The 15,000-nt window shown below is 38.4% G+C and overlaps 1 protein-coding gene across 1 annotated transcript in view; it reads right to left on the bottom strand.

Annotated features, from left to right (window-relative positions):
* The window catches only part of LOC137985337 (uncharacterized), a 9,436-nt gene extending 5,339 nt beyond the window's left edge, over positions 1–4,097 (bottom strand). Inside the window, exon 1 of the mRNA XM_068832924.1 lies at positions 3,662–4,097. Coding sequence (XP_068689025.1) covers positions 3,662–3,730 — 69 coding nt within the window. The 5' untranslated portion in view covers positions 3,731–4,097. The remainder of the gene's footprint in view (positions 1–3,661) is intronic.
* Between the last annotated feature and the right edge of the window lie 10,903 nt (positions 4,098–15,000).

The following is a 15,000-nucleotide window of genomic DNA, read 5'->3' as shown; positions in this document are numbered from 1 at the left end:
GATTTTGAAGGCTTTTTAAATAAGAACTTCCCAAGTAGTTTCCTCTTGGAAAAGTGTTATGCTTCATTAAACTGGTCAAGTTTGACTCCACTACCCAATCAGACACAACACGACTAACTCAATCACAACACAACTGTGTAGATACATGGGTATGTAAGAAAGCAAGCGCCACAAGCCGGTTTATTTTGCTTACCATATGCATACAAACTCCGCTCCAGCATAACAATACGTTAGCATACTTGATGGTACTGACCTCCTAAAGTACACGGGGCACCTGCCGGATTCGAAAACTCAAAACCCTTCGAGAATGACGGAACGTATTCTCCAAACCCCATGCAAGTGCCACTACCCCATGGAGGTTAAGGGGAAAAGTTAACAACAACAACAAAAAAAAGTAGGCGAAGAAAGCTGAACCTAGACTGATTCAAATCCCTAACGGTTCACTACTTGTACGACAAATTACCCATAATCCCCATCAGACAACCGGACCCAGTCCTCTGGTCCGTGCCGGCAAAATATCCATTTCTGCCAATTTCGCAGGCTACAATTGTCAGAAATAGCATTCTATGGTTGTCATGGAAAGAACTCCCAAAACGAACAGTATATGACGCGTTGGTGAAAATAGCGAATTGTCCTCTAAAAATACCACAATATTCAACAATCTGATTATTACAAGCGTCCCCTTGAAACAGAAAACCTTGCAAATTAGCTGCCAACGAGAATAAATTATATTTGACCTATATTCGAAACTTTTTACATATTCATGACAGAATCGCCTTTGCTATTAGCCAGTATCAAAAATACCATAATACTCTTTGTTTGTCCCTCACAAGCAGAAGCATTGTTTTTATTTTCTCTTAGGACCTACAATGGTCCCAAGAGAAACTGGAAGCAATTCTTACGCAACATTTTGCAGAAACAAACAAAAAGTATTAAGGTAATTTTGATTGTGGCTAATTAAGGACGTTCGCGCCAAAATCTTCCTACGGTGAGATTAATTTCTCGCCTAGAGTTAGGTCATAAAGTACTTACTCCTAAAATGAAAAAAAAAATGGGGGTCACCGACTTTGTTTCGGAGAAAATGGTAGTGGAAAAACGCCTTAATTTCGAGAAATCGGTCATAATAGCGAGATGTAGGCTCATCTGCTCATCCATCGAAAATCATAAAAATAAACCGTTGGAGTGAAAGTTTCCGTGCATAGGTTTTTAGGAGTGAGATTTTTAGATAATTGTATGCCGCTAGGGATGTGGTAAACAGTAGAGTTCATCCTCGACGAGCGTTTTCGTAAGCTCAATCCGTTGCAACCACTACTGGAATTCGATGGCACGAGGAAAGAAAATGTTAAAAAAAGATAACTTCTTACGGTGAGAATTTTTTGATTTCATCATATTTTGTAGATAGTAAGTAAAGTAAGTGATTTATGATTTAAAAAATAGGGGTCACCGATGATCTGAACGAGTAAAGTCGATGTGATTTTGCAAAGCTCTTGGAAAAGTTCGTTTGTCACGCTTTTGCGTGACCTGTCGGGCAAGGACTGGAACCCAAGAGAGGATCGATCGTTGAAGAGATGAAAGGTTTTTACCGAAAAAAAAACCTTTCTCGAGCATAGCAACGACGTTTTAAGCAGGGGTCATCTTCATTTGGTTGGTGTTTTGTATAATATCTCTCCATTGCCGTCATGCTCATCCTCTGGAGTGTGTTTTTTTGTGAAATTCAATCGCTGATTGTTTCCACGCAGGTCCACACTATTCAAGGGACGAGGACGAAAATACTGCTCAATTTTCACGAAAGTAAAGGAAAAGAACTTTAAAAACATGCATTCACTTTGAACTTAAGTTCGTAGGGTAATAAAAACATTAAAAAGAAACAGCCCCATTAAATTTACGCAACGGTTCGTCCTCGAGTTTTCCAAACTTTCAGCCACTAGTTTACTCGATCAGCTACCTTTTCCAGAGCTTTTCCATCCTCCTGCTCACTTCTCTTTAAAGTTTCATGATGATTCGGAAATAAATGTGCCATTCTTTTGCTGGCCTGGAATTTTTTCCTCGGCGTTTTTGTCGCCATGTTATTTTAACTGATGCTTGAAAAATTTGTATGGAAGTCAAGAAGGCTAGTGCACGACTGATAAAACCTCGCGAATATCAGTCGTGCAGTAGTCTACTTGACTTTCATAAATATTTTAAATCAATTTTGACTGATCACGATCTTCTCTGATCCAACGCTGTGCAAGACTTATCGTCCACGGTTTTTGCAAAGGTTTTAAAACCTCAACTTCACTAATGCTCGAAGTAATACGTGACCTACGTGACATATTACAGTCGCGTTACCTGCGCAGTAACGTTGCGCACAAACAATTAGCGCGAACGTCCTTAAGTTCAAAAGACGAGACGAAATAAAAGCGAAAAACCCTAGGAAACAAAACTAAGTTCCTGTAATAAATTAAATAGTATTTTTTAAAAATGGTTTACGAAACATTTCCTCAAGGAAGGCAGGAAGGCAACTTGCCAGAATATATATTGGGACTTTTCAAGGGATGTTACATGATTGACTAGTAACTTGTAACTCGCTTGGATGCTAGTAAAAAATCTAATCAACAATATATAGATTAACAAAAACTTGAAAGAGCAAGGGTCATCATTGAACGGTGAAGGAATTTATTGACAACAACAAAGGGAAACTGTTTCTCTTCTCAATTATATGCTGGTTTGCACGCAATCATTTGTCTCTTTCATGCGAAAGCCATAGAGCGCCCCAAGCAAGCTCTCCTCAACAGACCGTAAAAACAAACAGGCTTGATTCGTTGCCCCAGTTTTAGTCACTTTCAAGATGTCTTGCAAAAGGAAGCCGAATTAAGACAATGTCAAAAAATATAACTTTAGAAGTAAAGATTTCATTTCACTCCAATCGAAATTTACCAAAACAACAACTGATGAAGCTGGGTGAATTCTTTGAATGGCGCAGATCTGTATGGACATCTTGCGTGTTGGAGGTCATAGGTGCTCCCCCATTTTCAGGAGGTCTCCGAATATTTTCTTAACATGCCAGAGACATCATCGATAAATAATGCTTTCGTTTCCTAATTTTTATCACGAAACAAATGCAAATTGTTAAAATTGAGAAGTGAAAGTATTCATTGGTAACAAAATTTACGAAAAAGTCGAGTCATGGCATTTTTGGCACTATACACAAACCTGCTTTGTGTTCACGAGAATGCAAATTTTGTCAGCCTTTGTTTGCTTGTGGATAAGAAGAGATCAATTAAACAGGATTTCTTTCCAAACGAAAGCTCTGTTTTGATACTCTATTATTTTCCTTTGGCGGAAACATAACTGTTGTCGACTTGAAGCTGATTTAAGCTTTGCCGGTAAATCGATGTTTCATTAAAATACAGTTTTAATTGCTTTTTCAGACGCTCCTTGTTTCAACTTGTTTAACAAAATAGTCTATCCACCGCTCTAGGAGTATTTGTTGTTGACTGGTAAAAACTTAAAATGGTTTTGCAAAGTTTTCCAAAAGTAATTTGATATTTTAGATAGCAGAACGATTTTAAACAATCTTACACAAGTTATAATTACATTGCAACATTATGTTGTAGACAACATCAGTTATAAGTAAATGAGTTTTGCTTCGCTCATATATTAAATGAATCGATCGACTTACCATTTCTGCTTTCAACGCTAACAGAAGTTCTTTTGGAGTTTGAATGTGTTCCTCTTCTTTAGAAGTCATCTCAAAATTCCAAAATAGATCGTTATTGTGCGGTCGAGTTAACTAGGTAAGACTAATAAGGCAAAATTAGTTTTATCCAGAGACACTAAACAAGCGGAAATGATTTAAATCCATTGCAATACGTCGCCAAAAACACTTGACTCTGGAACGTCATAATCAGTTTGCTTTCGACGGACATAAATCTATGTCAAAATTATGTAGCGGGATTATCAAAAACATCGATCTCTTGAAGAAGCTCGTCCTATTTGAATAAAGCTTAAAAACGTAATGGAACAATAAACATATGAGAAAACGTTTAACAAAAAAGCTACTGTGACTTCTAATATTGCAATTGTCTTGCGTGAAAATTATGCTTGGATTAGCGTTTTTAATGAGCAAACGAAGGTCACATAATTTTAAGACGTCTTCAGTGACTGACAAAGCATTTCAAGCGTTAAGAAATAAATGCAAAGTTTATTGTGACAACTTACGGTTCAAAACAAATTAGCATAAGTATTACTGCACCCCCAGACTCGCTTTGAAAACGAGGGTGGCTTGTACAAATCGGAGTTAACATTTCGACTTCTGTGGACTCGTGAGAGACAATTTAAATTGCTGCACTCCAAGATAAAAAACACACAAAGGTTAGCCACAAAAAGCGATTACTGTTTGGATGGGAGGTTGAAATTCAGATCAATTCTTGCAAAATTGTTGTAACTCGCATAATCATGTTAAAGTGTACCTTGACAACGGATTCATTCTATCGCCACTTTTTTGTTTGCAAACAGGAATCTTTACTAACACAGATTCCCAAAAATACCTGGCTATTTCGGGCCGTTGATTATGAGTATTGCCAGGCATCAAGGCAATACTCTACACCGCGCACCGGTGGCTCAATTGGTTGAGTACCGGGCTGCCATGCGGGAGGTCCGTGATACTTTTGTCCTTTGGCCATTTCAATTTCAACAGGAAAAGAAAGCAAACAGCGGTTACAAACATTCTCATTTTATACTTGACGTTTCGTATGTTGCAGCATACATCATCAGAAGTGACGGTTAAAACTGTTACACTGAATTTTAAAAAACTAGAGCGAGGAACTGGTGACTAGTGTTAACAGCAATAAAAGCAAGGTGACACACGCTAACACCAACCCGGTGTGGCCAACACATCACGCATGCGCACAATTTCCCTTTTCACACCGGGTTGGTGTTAGCGTGTGTCACCTTGCTTTTATTACTAGTTTTAACTAGTCATCAGTTCCTCGCTCTAGTTTTTTAAAATTCAGTGTAACAGTTTTAACCGTCACTTCTGATGATGTATGCTGCAACATACGAAACGTCAAGTATAAAATGAAAATGTTTGTAACCGCTGTTTGTTTTCTTTTCCTGTAGACATATGGTTACTAGTAAAATACTAAATCCCAGAAAGATTGAAGAAAATAAAAGAGAATCGAGAAACATTGGCTTCGAGGCTGACATTTTGAACATTTTCAAGTTCCCTTAGAACTTATTTTTCACCACAAGTTTGAGTGTGCACTCAGAGCCTATGTATTGTTTTCAAATGCTATTGGGAATATGCGGCATCCCAAGAGCATTTGAAAACAATGGTTTATACAAAATTTGGGGGGAAAACAAAGTGTATCATGGGGAATGTGAAAATATTGAATTTCGTCTGAAGGCATAAATCGTTGCGGGAGGCCTGGGAAATACAAGAATAAAAAGTTGTTAGAAAGTGCGGTCAAGATAACAACTATCAAGAATGAAATATCCGTAATTTGACTGAAAAAAGACTAGTACCCAGTCCTGTCTCATTTTCCAGGGGAACATGGAATGGCTAATAGAAGCCTGAGTACGAGTACGGAGCCCTCGAGTAGGAGCGTACAACTTCATTGTATTTGTGGAACGGCGTTTTGCAGACCGAGTTATTTTTAGATCGATTTTCCCGCGAAACCAGACCTTTCAAGCTAATCACATGCCTTGCCTGAGAAATTATTACCACCGGGTGGGACTGAGCAGTGGTCACTAGTGCACACCAAGTAGTATTTAAGAACGTTGTGAAACCTTTATTCAATATTAGCAGCATAGAGTGTTCGCAGTGTTCACTAATGATTTTTGTGATAAAAGACATTTTAACGAAGGGAATCGAGTAAAAAGCTTTTGCCAACGAAAAGAAATCTGTAACCGAGGTTTACAACAATTCATTTATGAATTAATAATAATAATAATAATAATAATAATAATAATAACCTAACCGTAATAATAATAATAATAATAATAAATAATATAATAACTTTATTAACAAATTCTTAAGAACTCGTCTAAAAATAGCTTGATCTGTAAAAATGCCGTTACATAGAGCTACAAGTAGCATTGGAGTTGTAGGCTCCTAAGCTCTCCTAGTACACCGATTCGGAGACGTTTTTGCGCAACGGACGACAACCGGAAATGAGCTGTATCTCTTTAAAAACTTGTATCGACACTACCACATTCACAGTGCTGAGTATCTTTTCACTATTAGAGGCCATCAGCTTAAAAATCTGGGAGAGAGTACTTTTCTGGCTGACATGCGAAATGTTCACTTCCAGTTTCCGTCTGTAGCTCAAAACGTGCTAAAGCTCCCGTGCCTGACCCTAGCCTGACTACTCAGTATTTTAAGGGGAGAGCGAGATAAAGGAGAGAGGAAAACGACCCTGGAAGTTAACGTAAAAAAAACGAAAATCAATAATTTTGAGTTGCACTGCAAAGGGAAGTGAGACCTATTCATCTTCGTTCGCGCAATGAGGTCAACAAATTTGTTCCATACCTGTGGCTTTTGACAGTTCACCAGAAGAGCTCTCGTCAGCTTCAACTCACGTTATGTAAAATATATAGATTTAGCCAAACCTAAACGCGGAGCTCCCGGACTATTTATTCTTACAATAAGTTAACCTGCCTTGAGCCTGCGATACAGTCTAAACCCAGAAACTGGTCAGCGGTGTCCTTAATGAACAGCTGACCTCGATTAGCTCTAAACTTAAGCCCGCGATATGGTCACGTGATACTGGCCACATTGGCATACATGGAGGATGGACGTACGCGTACGTACCAAAATTTCTCGAGCAGATGGGTTACCATATTTTCTTACCCATGGTGCTACGCCCGCTTTTGGCGCGCGGATCGAGCTCCGCTGTTATACTGAAAACGCTTTTTCGTTACCGGATGCATTCATTTGACCTTCAGAAATTATTCAATAGACCACTTAAAAAAACCATAATACTCTTTGTTTTCCTTCCATAATTTTGCATAAGCATTGTTTCCAGTTTCTCTTCGGACTTAAATGATTCCAAGAGAAAATAAAAACATGCTTTTGCAGTGGTGACAGTACGCGCTTCGCACCAATGTGGCCCGGGTTCGATTCCCAGATTTGGGTTGAGTTTGTTGGTTCTCTTCTCTACTCCAAGAGATTTTTCTCCGGGTACTCCGGTTTACCCCTGCTCCTCAAAAGCCAACATTTGACTTGATTTGCGTCAATCTTTCATTTCATTTTACAGTGTCCTCAATTAGTTCTCCAGCGCTAGAACGACAAGACACTTAAGTAAAGTTCCTTTCCTTCCCCCATAGCAGATTATCGTCCCCCCTCCTTTAGGGCGTGGTGTCTCTTCACTTGCCCAAACGTGCAGATCAGTTTTGTTGCTGAATATTATGAACTTTAAGATCTCCGACGGCGACGTCGGCGAAAACACATCAACCATCTACATCTACATCTACGTGTTCCTTTTTGACTTATGGCTGTTTCTGCTTAGGTGGTCTCATACACGTAAGCCTTTTTAGAGACATCACTGCCAAGCCTTATTTGGATGTAACGTAGCTCGCACATTCTCCCGCGCATGCAGCTTCGATCTTGATTTTGCTTTGCGCATGCGTGATGTGTTGGCCACACCGGGTGGTGTTAGCTTGTGTCACCTTGCTTTTATTGTCATTTTTTTCAGTTGTCCATATTTGGGCAAGGAAAAGAGATGCAAGTTACACGCTTCAAAGTCATGTGCTTCTGCTCGAGGCAAGCATGAATTTCAACAAGTTCGCTTTCTCAACAAAACTGCCAATATTAGCAGAGGAAGCTTTAAGCCGCCAATATTGCAGCCGATCGATAAACGGAAAGAACATCGTGATGTAAAAAATCTCGGAAGTATCTATGAGTAGATAGTAATAATGCCCTTTATTAACCACTAGGAACATACGTCACGTAATGAAAGAAATCTAGCTACCGCATATCAAAATAGGCACCCATTGTGTATGTGTGGTAGTGCATTCAATTGACATAGTGCTTCAGATTCCATTAAGCCGCAGCTGCACGGGCGATTTTATGCCTGCGATGGTGATGCGATTTTTGTGGAAATTGTCGCGTCGCCAACGAGCAGCGGTGATTACACTTGACGACAATTTTGTTGCTATTCGCACTTTATTGGCTCGATAACCCCTGGACGCGTCACAAATTGTCACGAATGCAGGGCAAAGTGTTTCAACGCGAGTGACAAAGTTCGCGACTTTGTCTCGAAAAACTCAACTCATTCAATTTCTCGCGATTTTTTCCTGCGATATTTTCAGCTGTTGCATCATCTGGGCGAGGGTGGCTACACGGGTGATTCAAGTTGTCTTTGCGTAATATGAAGCTCTAATAATACACAATATTGTTTTGGTATCGTAAATCATTATAGTGCTATGGTAGATGTCTTAGGTAAATAGCCCCAAGAGGACATGCAGTTACTAGTAAAATACTAAACCCAGAAAGGATTGAAGAAAATAGAAGGGAATCGAGTAATATTGGCTTCAAGGCAGGCATGAAGTTTGCTTCAACTTCTTTTTCACAGCATGTGTGTTCCCTGCGTGTCTGACAACTTTCCAAGACAAAAATTCACTGAACTTCACTGGGGGCCGTTTCTCGGAACGGAACTGTCATGGCGGAGAAGAGACTTGCTCTCACTGCCCTCTTTTTGTTGATATATTTTTCATCTTCATGTCCTTCAAGAAACTTTGGTGTGAATGGTCAAGTGATTGCTTGGATTGAATCGTATCTTAAGGATCGTGAGCAGTATGTGCAGATCGAGAATACCAAGTCATCTATTCGTCCAATTGTTACGTGGTGTACCACAGAATTCTGTACTAGGGCCACTCTTGTATGTTCTGTATACAGCACCAATCGCTGATATCATTAAGTCTTATGATCTCCATTACCACTTCTAATGCGGATGATTCACAAATTTATGTCTCTTTCCCTTCTCAATCACACAAGACCCCTGTTTGGTTAAGTCTAAATTAGAAGCCATGTGTTAAACACATTGATTCGTGGATGGTCTTGAATAGATTGAAGCTACATCAAGATAAAACTGAACTGCTACTCATTAGTTCTAGATATCGTCAGTCTCTTGCTTTAATTCATCTTCAAGTTGGTGAGAAAAAGATTTGTCTTAGTGAATCAATACGAAATCTGGGAGTCACTTTGATCGGCACGCAAGGATGCATGTACATGTGAAAATAGTCTGTCACGCCTCATTTTACCATCTACGGATATAAGTAAAATTAGAAGATACCTGCGCCAGGACACCACTGAAATTCTGATCCATGCCTACATAACCTCTAAATTGGATAATTGTAATTCTCTGCTTTATGGACTTCCAACCTATAATAAGTTACAGATAATACAGAATGCCGCTGCAAGAATTGTTACTTTCACAAAGAAAACTGATCATATCACTCCGGTTTTATGCCGCGCTTCATTGGTTACCAGTTCAATATAGAATTTTTTTTAAAATACTCCTGTTAGTCTACCCAAAGGTCTGAACGGTTTTTAGCTCCTGCCTATATTTTCTGAACTTTATACAGAATCGTACCAAGTTCTCGTTTACTACGCGCTCTGCTTCACAAAGACTCATGAAGCACTCCAAGGACATATCTGAAGAAGCATATGGTGACAGAGCCTTTTTCTCGGCTGCTGGCCCCAAACTGTGTGAAACGAACCAACTTTAATCACTCAGAATCATCAGAACTTGGAAGACTTATTTGTTTCAAACACTTGCCTTTAGTTAACAATTTTTTTATACTTTAATTTCCTTTTTAATTATCATGTAATTTCTTTTTTATGAATTTGTATTTTTTTTTTAATCATATAGTAGATATTGTAAAGCGCTATGAAAAAGTAGTCGACTTAGCGCTATAATAAATGCCTTACTAATAATATAATAGTATAATAATAATAATAATAATAATACTATAATAATACAATTATTATTATTATTATTATTATCATTATTATTAACGTAAGTGCTGTCCGGTGGGGTCAGGTATCTGGATTAGGAAACTCAAAAGATACCACTTGTCCATCAGAAATATAGGACCGACAATTGTACTAGACGCTCAAAAAATGCTGGGCAAGGAACAGATTTTTGCTAGCCTTCTTTATGCAAAAGCACAACATTGATGCAATACATAAAAAAATTATCTATCTGATTACCCAGTTTTTTTAGGAAAAGCAGAAGGAAGTTCTTAGGAAGTGTCGATCAAGAATACAGAGAGATTACCATCAGCCCAAAAATTAAAATTTGCGGACAGGAAAACCACGTCGTCCGACGAATTTTACAAGTTTTTTTTTTCTTTCACAGCAACATGCAATCGTGTCCTTGCGTTGTGTCTGTTTAAATTAAACCATGTACGTCAAAATCCAGCGGCTCCAAATCTCCTGACTAGTGGGAAGTTATCCCGGGTTTCTTTCTCGCGTAATTTCCACTGTTTACAAGGGGTCTTGGGTCTTAGTTTTGTCGAGGGTCTTGGTTTCCGTAACACCAGAACCTGGCCCCACAGGCATGTTGATTGAAGGGTGAATAGCGCTATTCACTGGATGAATGCAATTAGGTTCCGATAGTGTTTATCCGCTGGATAGTGATTTATCCAGGGGATAAGCGTTTATCCACCTTTTGAACAACTGACGCCAGTTTATGTTCGTGATTTTATGCACGCGGTGCGGGCCTATTTGCCACCGCTTCTCTTATAAACCGCACTGCCAACAAAACCGAACTAAAATATACGATCGTAGTGCAACAGTAACCTATATTAATAACTAAAACGTTTTGTTATAAGTGGCATTTAGAATATGAATGATAGAAAATTAAATAAACAGCGATTGGTAAAAGTTGTTTCTAAAGTGCGTTCCCAGTTTCAACCTTTGGGACCACACACACACGCGCGAAACCCTTGACGAAATAATTCAAAAAGTTGACTGTGCTCCTTTGTTACAGCTTTCCAGACTTTTCCTTATTTGTTTATTAACAGGGGTAGCCTTTTTCAAAGGACCCATATCTACAGCTCTTGATTGAAATTTATCTTATTCTAGGAACTTACGTGCTATATGAGGCCACAACCCCACACTGAAATGCCATACAAAAAGTTATTGAGATCAGATAATCCAAAGCATCAAGTGAATAACTTCTATATAGTTTGTGCAAATTATGCTTAGAATGTAACGGCGTTTGGCTGCCTTGCCAAGAAGCATGTCAAATTGTAAGTCCAATTAATTATTGAAAGTAAATCTGGCGGCTCCCTCTCTGACCTCTCTGAATGCACCAACAATGGCGTCCATTTATCATTTTCGGTAATTTGGAACACTGGAAGAATTTCTGTGAAATCCGAGCAGAGCAAAAGACCCCCCCACACCAATCAAATACAACAAGAACGAAACAAATCTTTAATTAATCCTTGAAACGCATCTGACCTCTTACGTATTTCCTTTTAAAGTTATGACGCATTTCCTGTTTAAGTTTTATAAAGATAAGCAGTTCCAACGGAGACGTATTTGCTCAAATTCCAGACACCACTTCTTAAAGGTAACTCTTACGCACTTGAGTTTCCTTGGTTCGTAATGGAACCCTTACAAATAATGGAGTAAATTGAAAAACGGCTAAACGACTTATGGCACAAATTAATAAATACGTAAATGATTTAGGGAACAAATGATTTGATAATAAAAAAAGACCATTAAGAATTTATGAATAAAGTCAGGGGGAACGAACCTAAAGATATCTTGCGAGAACAATAAAATAGCCATTGAAATGAGATGTCTGGTTCTCCGTCGATAGTGGCAAAAGTATGCTGACTTTTTTCATGATAATACCTGCGAAGTTACAGTCAAAGACCATATAGAATATAAGTAAAGTTATTGACACACAAAACAGCATCATACCTGAAATTAAAAAAAGAGATGAAAAGATTATCTAACGGTAAATTCAACAATTTATAAAGTAAAGGACAGCAAAGTGCGGGGAGTTCCACTAGTCATTAAAGGGAGTTTGAGACGAGGGCGGCAACGAAACCAACCAAACCACAGAAAATTAATATTACTGGTTTAATGAGGAAACTAATATTGCTGCAGACCTGTGTGGATGCTAACTATCTGAAGGGTGCTAGTAATAAGGGTGATATGACGACTTGACTCCCAGAAAATGAGAACGAATAATCGAATTAACGGATTAGAAAACTACAGATATTACAATTTTAGCATTTTGATAAGACTGTATTACCATGCTGATGACTTTCTTCAGCTTCTTTCCATAGTCCAAGCGTGGTAGATATATTTTTGTCCTCTGCAGCTCATAAGAACGGCGAGGCTCTGGATGATTGGAACGGGAATAAAAAAAACTTGTTCAATTTTGTACAAGTTTCTAGACGGCGCTGATTTCAGCAAATCGCAAAAATTGTTTCCATGACTAGCGTTCATTTTGTCAAACGACCGTAAAGTTATACCCCTGTGACAGCGCCCGTTCAAGAAGATTTAAAATTTTAAAGGAAAATGATTGTCAATGGTCCATAAGGTTGAATGGGTAATTAAAAAGGTGACAAAGCTTTTAAAACAATAACACCTTCTTGTTGGGGATTATATAACAAGCTACAGTATTCACACGTGTTTGATTTGCTTTTTACGCTTGTGATCTGATTGAGTACACATTCAGTTATTACATCATCCGTAAAAGCGTTTTTCCCCCGAATCGTCTTTTCACCTTATTTTGAACAATTTTTAACATGAACAGAGCGCGTTGGATCGCCAACAAGTGTAAGTCGAAGAACTGTTTAGTTAAATTTAATGCACCCTGAACGTATGGACACTCGGAAATTGCGACCCGGCTTTAGTGTACCAAAAACCGTGAAAGTCAACGTGGCGTAACACAATGGAAACAAAAAGAGAAAAATAAGTGAACCCTGAACCCCCTCCAACAAAGAATTCGTTTCACACGTTTTTTACATGCAAGGTACAGAGGGTAACACGAAACTTCTCTAGCCTCGAGGTTTTCAACCTTGGCAAAACTCGACGACCGTGACAGTTTTGTGAGCCGGATAGAACCGAAATTTGGTTAGTTAATTGAAAACGCTTGAAACGCAATATTGAAGCTTAAACATTGTTTAATGAATATTAAGTCATCCCTGACGACATTTCCTTCCGGTTGTTTGTCATGGTTACAAACATGAAGTAATAACACAACTGTAGATACACCTCTGATGAATCATAGTTTATTCATGCGAGAGCGCAGTTCCCGGTTGCCTGCACTTTACAGACGCCGTCTTCAAAATCTGTCTCTGTTTACAGCTCTTTGTCTGTCAACCGACCCAGTTCCCGTTCCGCTTGTGATTGGAATTTGCAATGTATTCTAATTGGTAGCTTGTTACGGTCAAACGACCGCTACTAAGTTGCTTTCAAAAACCTTCGCCCCACGATCCAAAATGGCTTCCACGGCTCACGGAAATGCAATCGTGGTGGACGAAGACAGCAAATTTCAGCAGTACATCGATGTGGCGGGTAACCGACTTGTCGTAGTGGATGTTTCGGCTTCTTTGTTAAGTATTGCAGTGCTAAGCACCTCAGTTTTTAATGGGAGTTTCTCAGCTAAGATTATGGTAAACAAACCTTTATTATAGAATGCAAACAAAAGACGTCAAACCGAGATAGTACATTAATTATGTAATCCTCCAGTTTTTGATGGTTACAATACAAATTCTGTATTTGGAAATACTCTTGCTGAAAAATCCTCCCGGGTCTCGTGCGAAGGCCACGACTTTTGTGTAAGATATTTTCGTAGGCTAGGCGGATTTGTTTCATTTTTTTTATTATCCGATCTTATGATCTGACACAATGTGCGATTACAATAATTAACTTAGTGGGTAAATTTTTCGGGGTTAGTGGCTTCCAACCAACGTGTTCCAGTGATGACAACTGCAACAACAACAACTTTTATTGACCCTTATACTTGGAAAAAGTTAATGAAGATAAGAATTTAAAGCTAAAAGGGGTGTTGGCTTCCTAACTAGAAAGTTAACAAGGCTAGGAAGCCAAACTACAGAGAATAAATTACAACAGAAGGGTGATCAGAATGATGCATACAACACACACACACACACACACAACTATAGATAACTATAAATAGGACAAACAAAATTTACAAGCCATGTGGAGAGGACAGATGAGCTAGGATGAAATCCTAAATATAAAATCAATTAAAAATCAAATTTAACGCAGCAAATAAATCACAGAATAAACTGGGAAGAACTCATTACTCTAGGAAAAACAGAAACCAAATTGACATTAATATGGGCACAGCCATTCATTTTTAAATTTTATTAAAATTTACTAAAGGACGTTTGACTATTATATCTTTACCAATGGAGTGCTATACCTTTGGTTCTTGAAATCGAATATTAAATATTCCATCTTTGTTCTGCTCAAGGCAGGTAATACGATTGATTTGTTGCACTTCATGTATCGTAGTTTATGGATATTAAGCACTGAATTGAAGCAGGATTCCAAAAACCTATACTCTGTCAAACTGGCATAGTTTTAAAGTTCAGTTTAGTTGTTGTGTAAACATCCATTATTACCGTATTTAGCCCTGTATAACTTGATCCTGTGTATATCCTACCCCCACCCCCCTCAGTTTTGAATGGCAAGAAAACGAAACAATTTTCTTAATTTCTTAGTTTAAATGTTCATGGATACTACGCTTGTATTGAATTTTCCTGGAACTGTGGATACACAAAAAAAATCATGCCTCAAGTGCTTAATGTTTTTGTGGTTCAGCAGTGGTTGTATATGCGGGCAATTTGGTACTTTAGTTTCAAAAAGTTCGTAAGAAAATTGAATTTCTCACATGACCAAACAAAACTCATAAACCAACAAAAACGAAGTTTGCAAAAGCATTTAAATCATCCAGGTTTGGATAAAGAATATAAAACAATCAATACAAACTAGCATCTTCAGGCAACATGAGTGACGATGCT

This window comes from Montipora foliosa, chromosome 14 (assembly GCF_036669935.1).
Source record: "Montipora foliosa isolate CH-2021 chromosome 14, ASM3666993v2, whole genome shotgun sequence".
Classification (NCBI taxonomy): domain Eukaryota; kingdom Metazoa; phylum Cnidaria; class Anthozoa; order Scleractinia; family Acroporidae; genus Montipora; species Montipora foliosa.
Note: the sequence above shows the minus strand (reverse complement) of the source record. Positions and strands in the feature narration are given on the sequence as shown.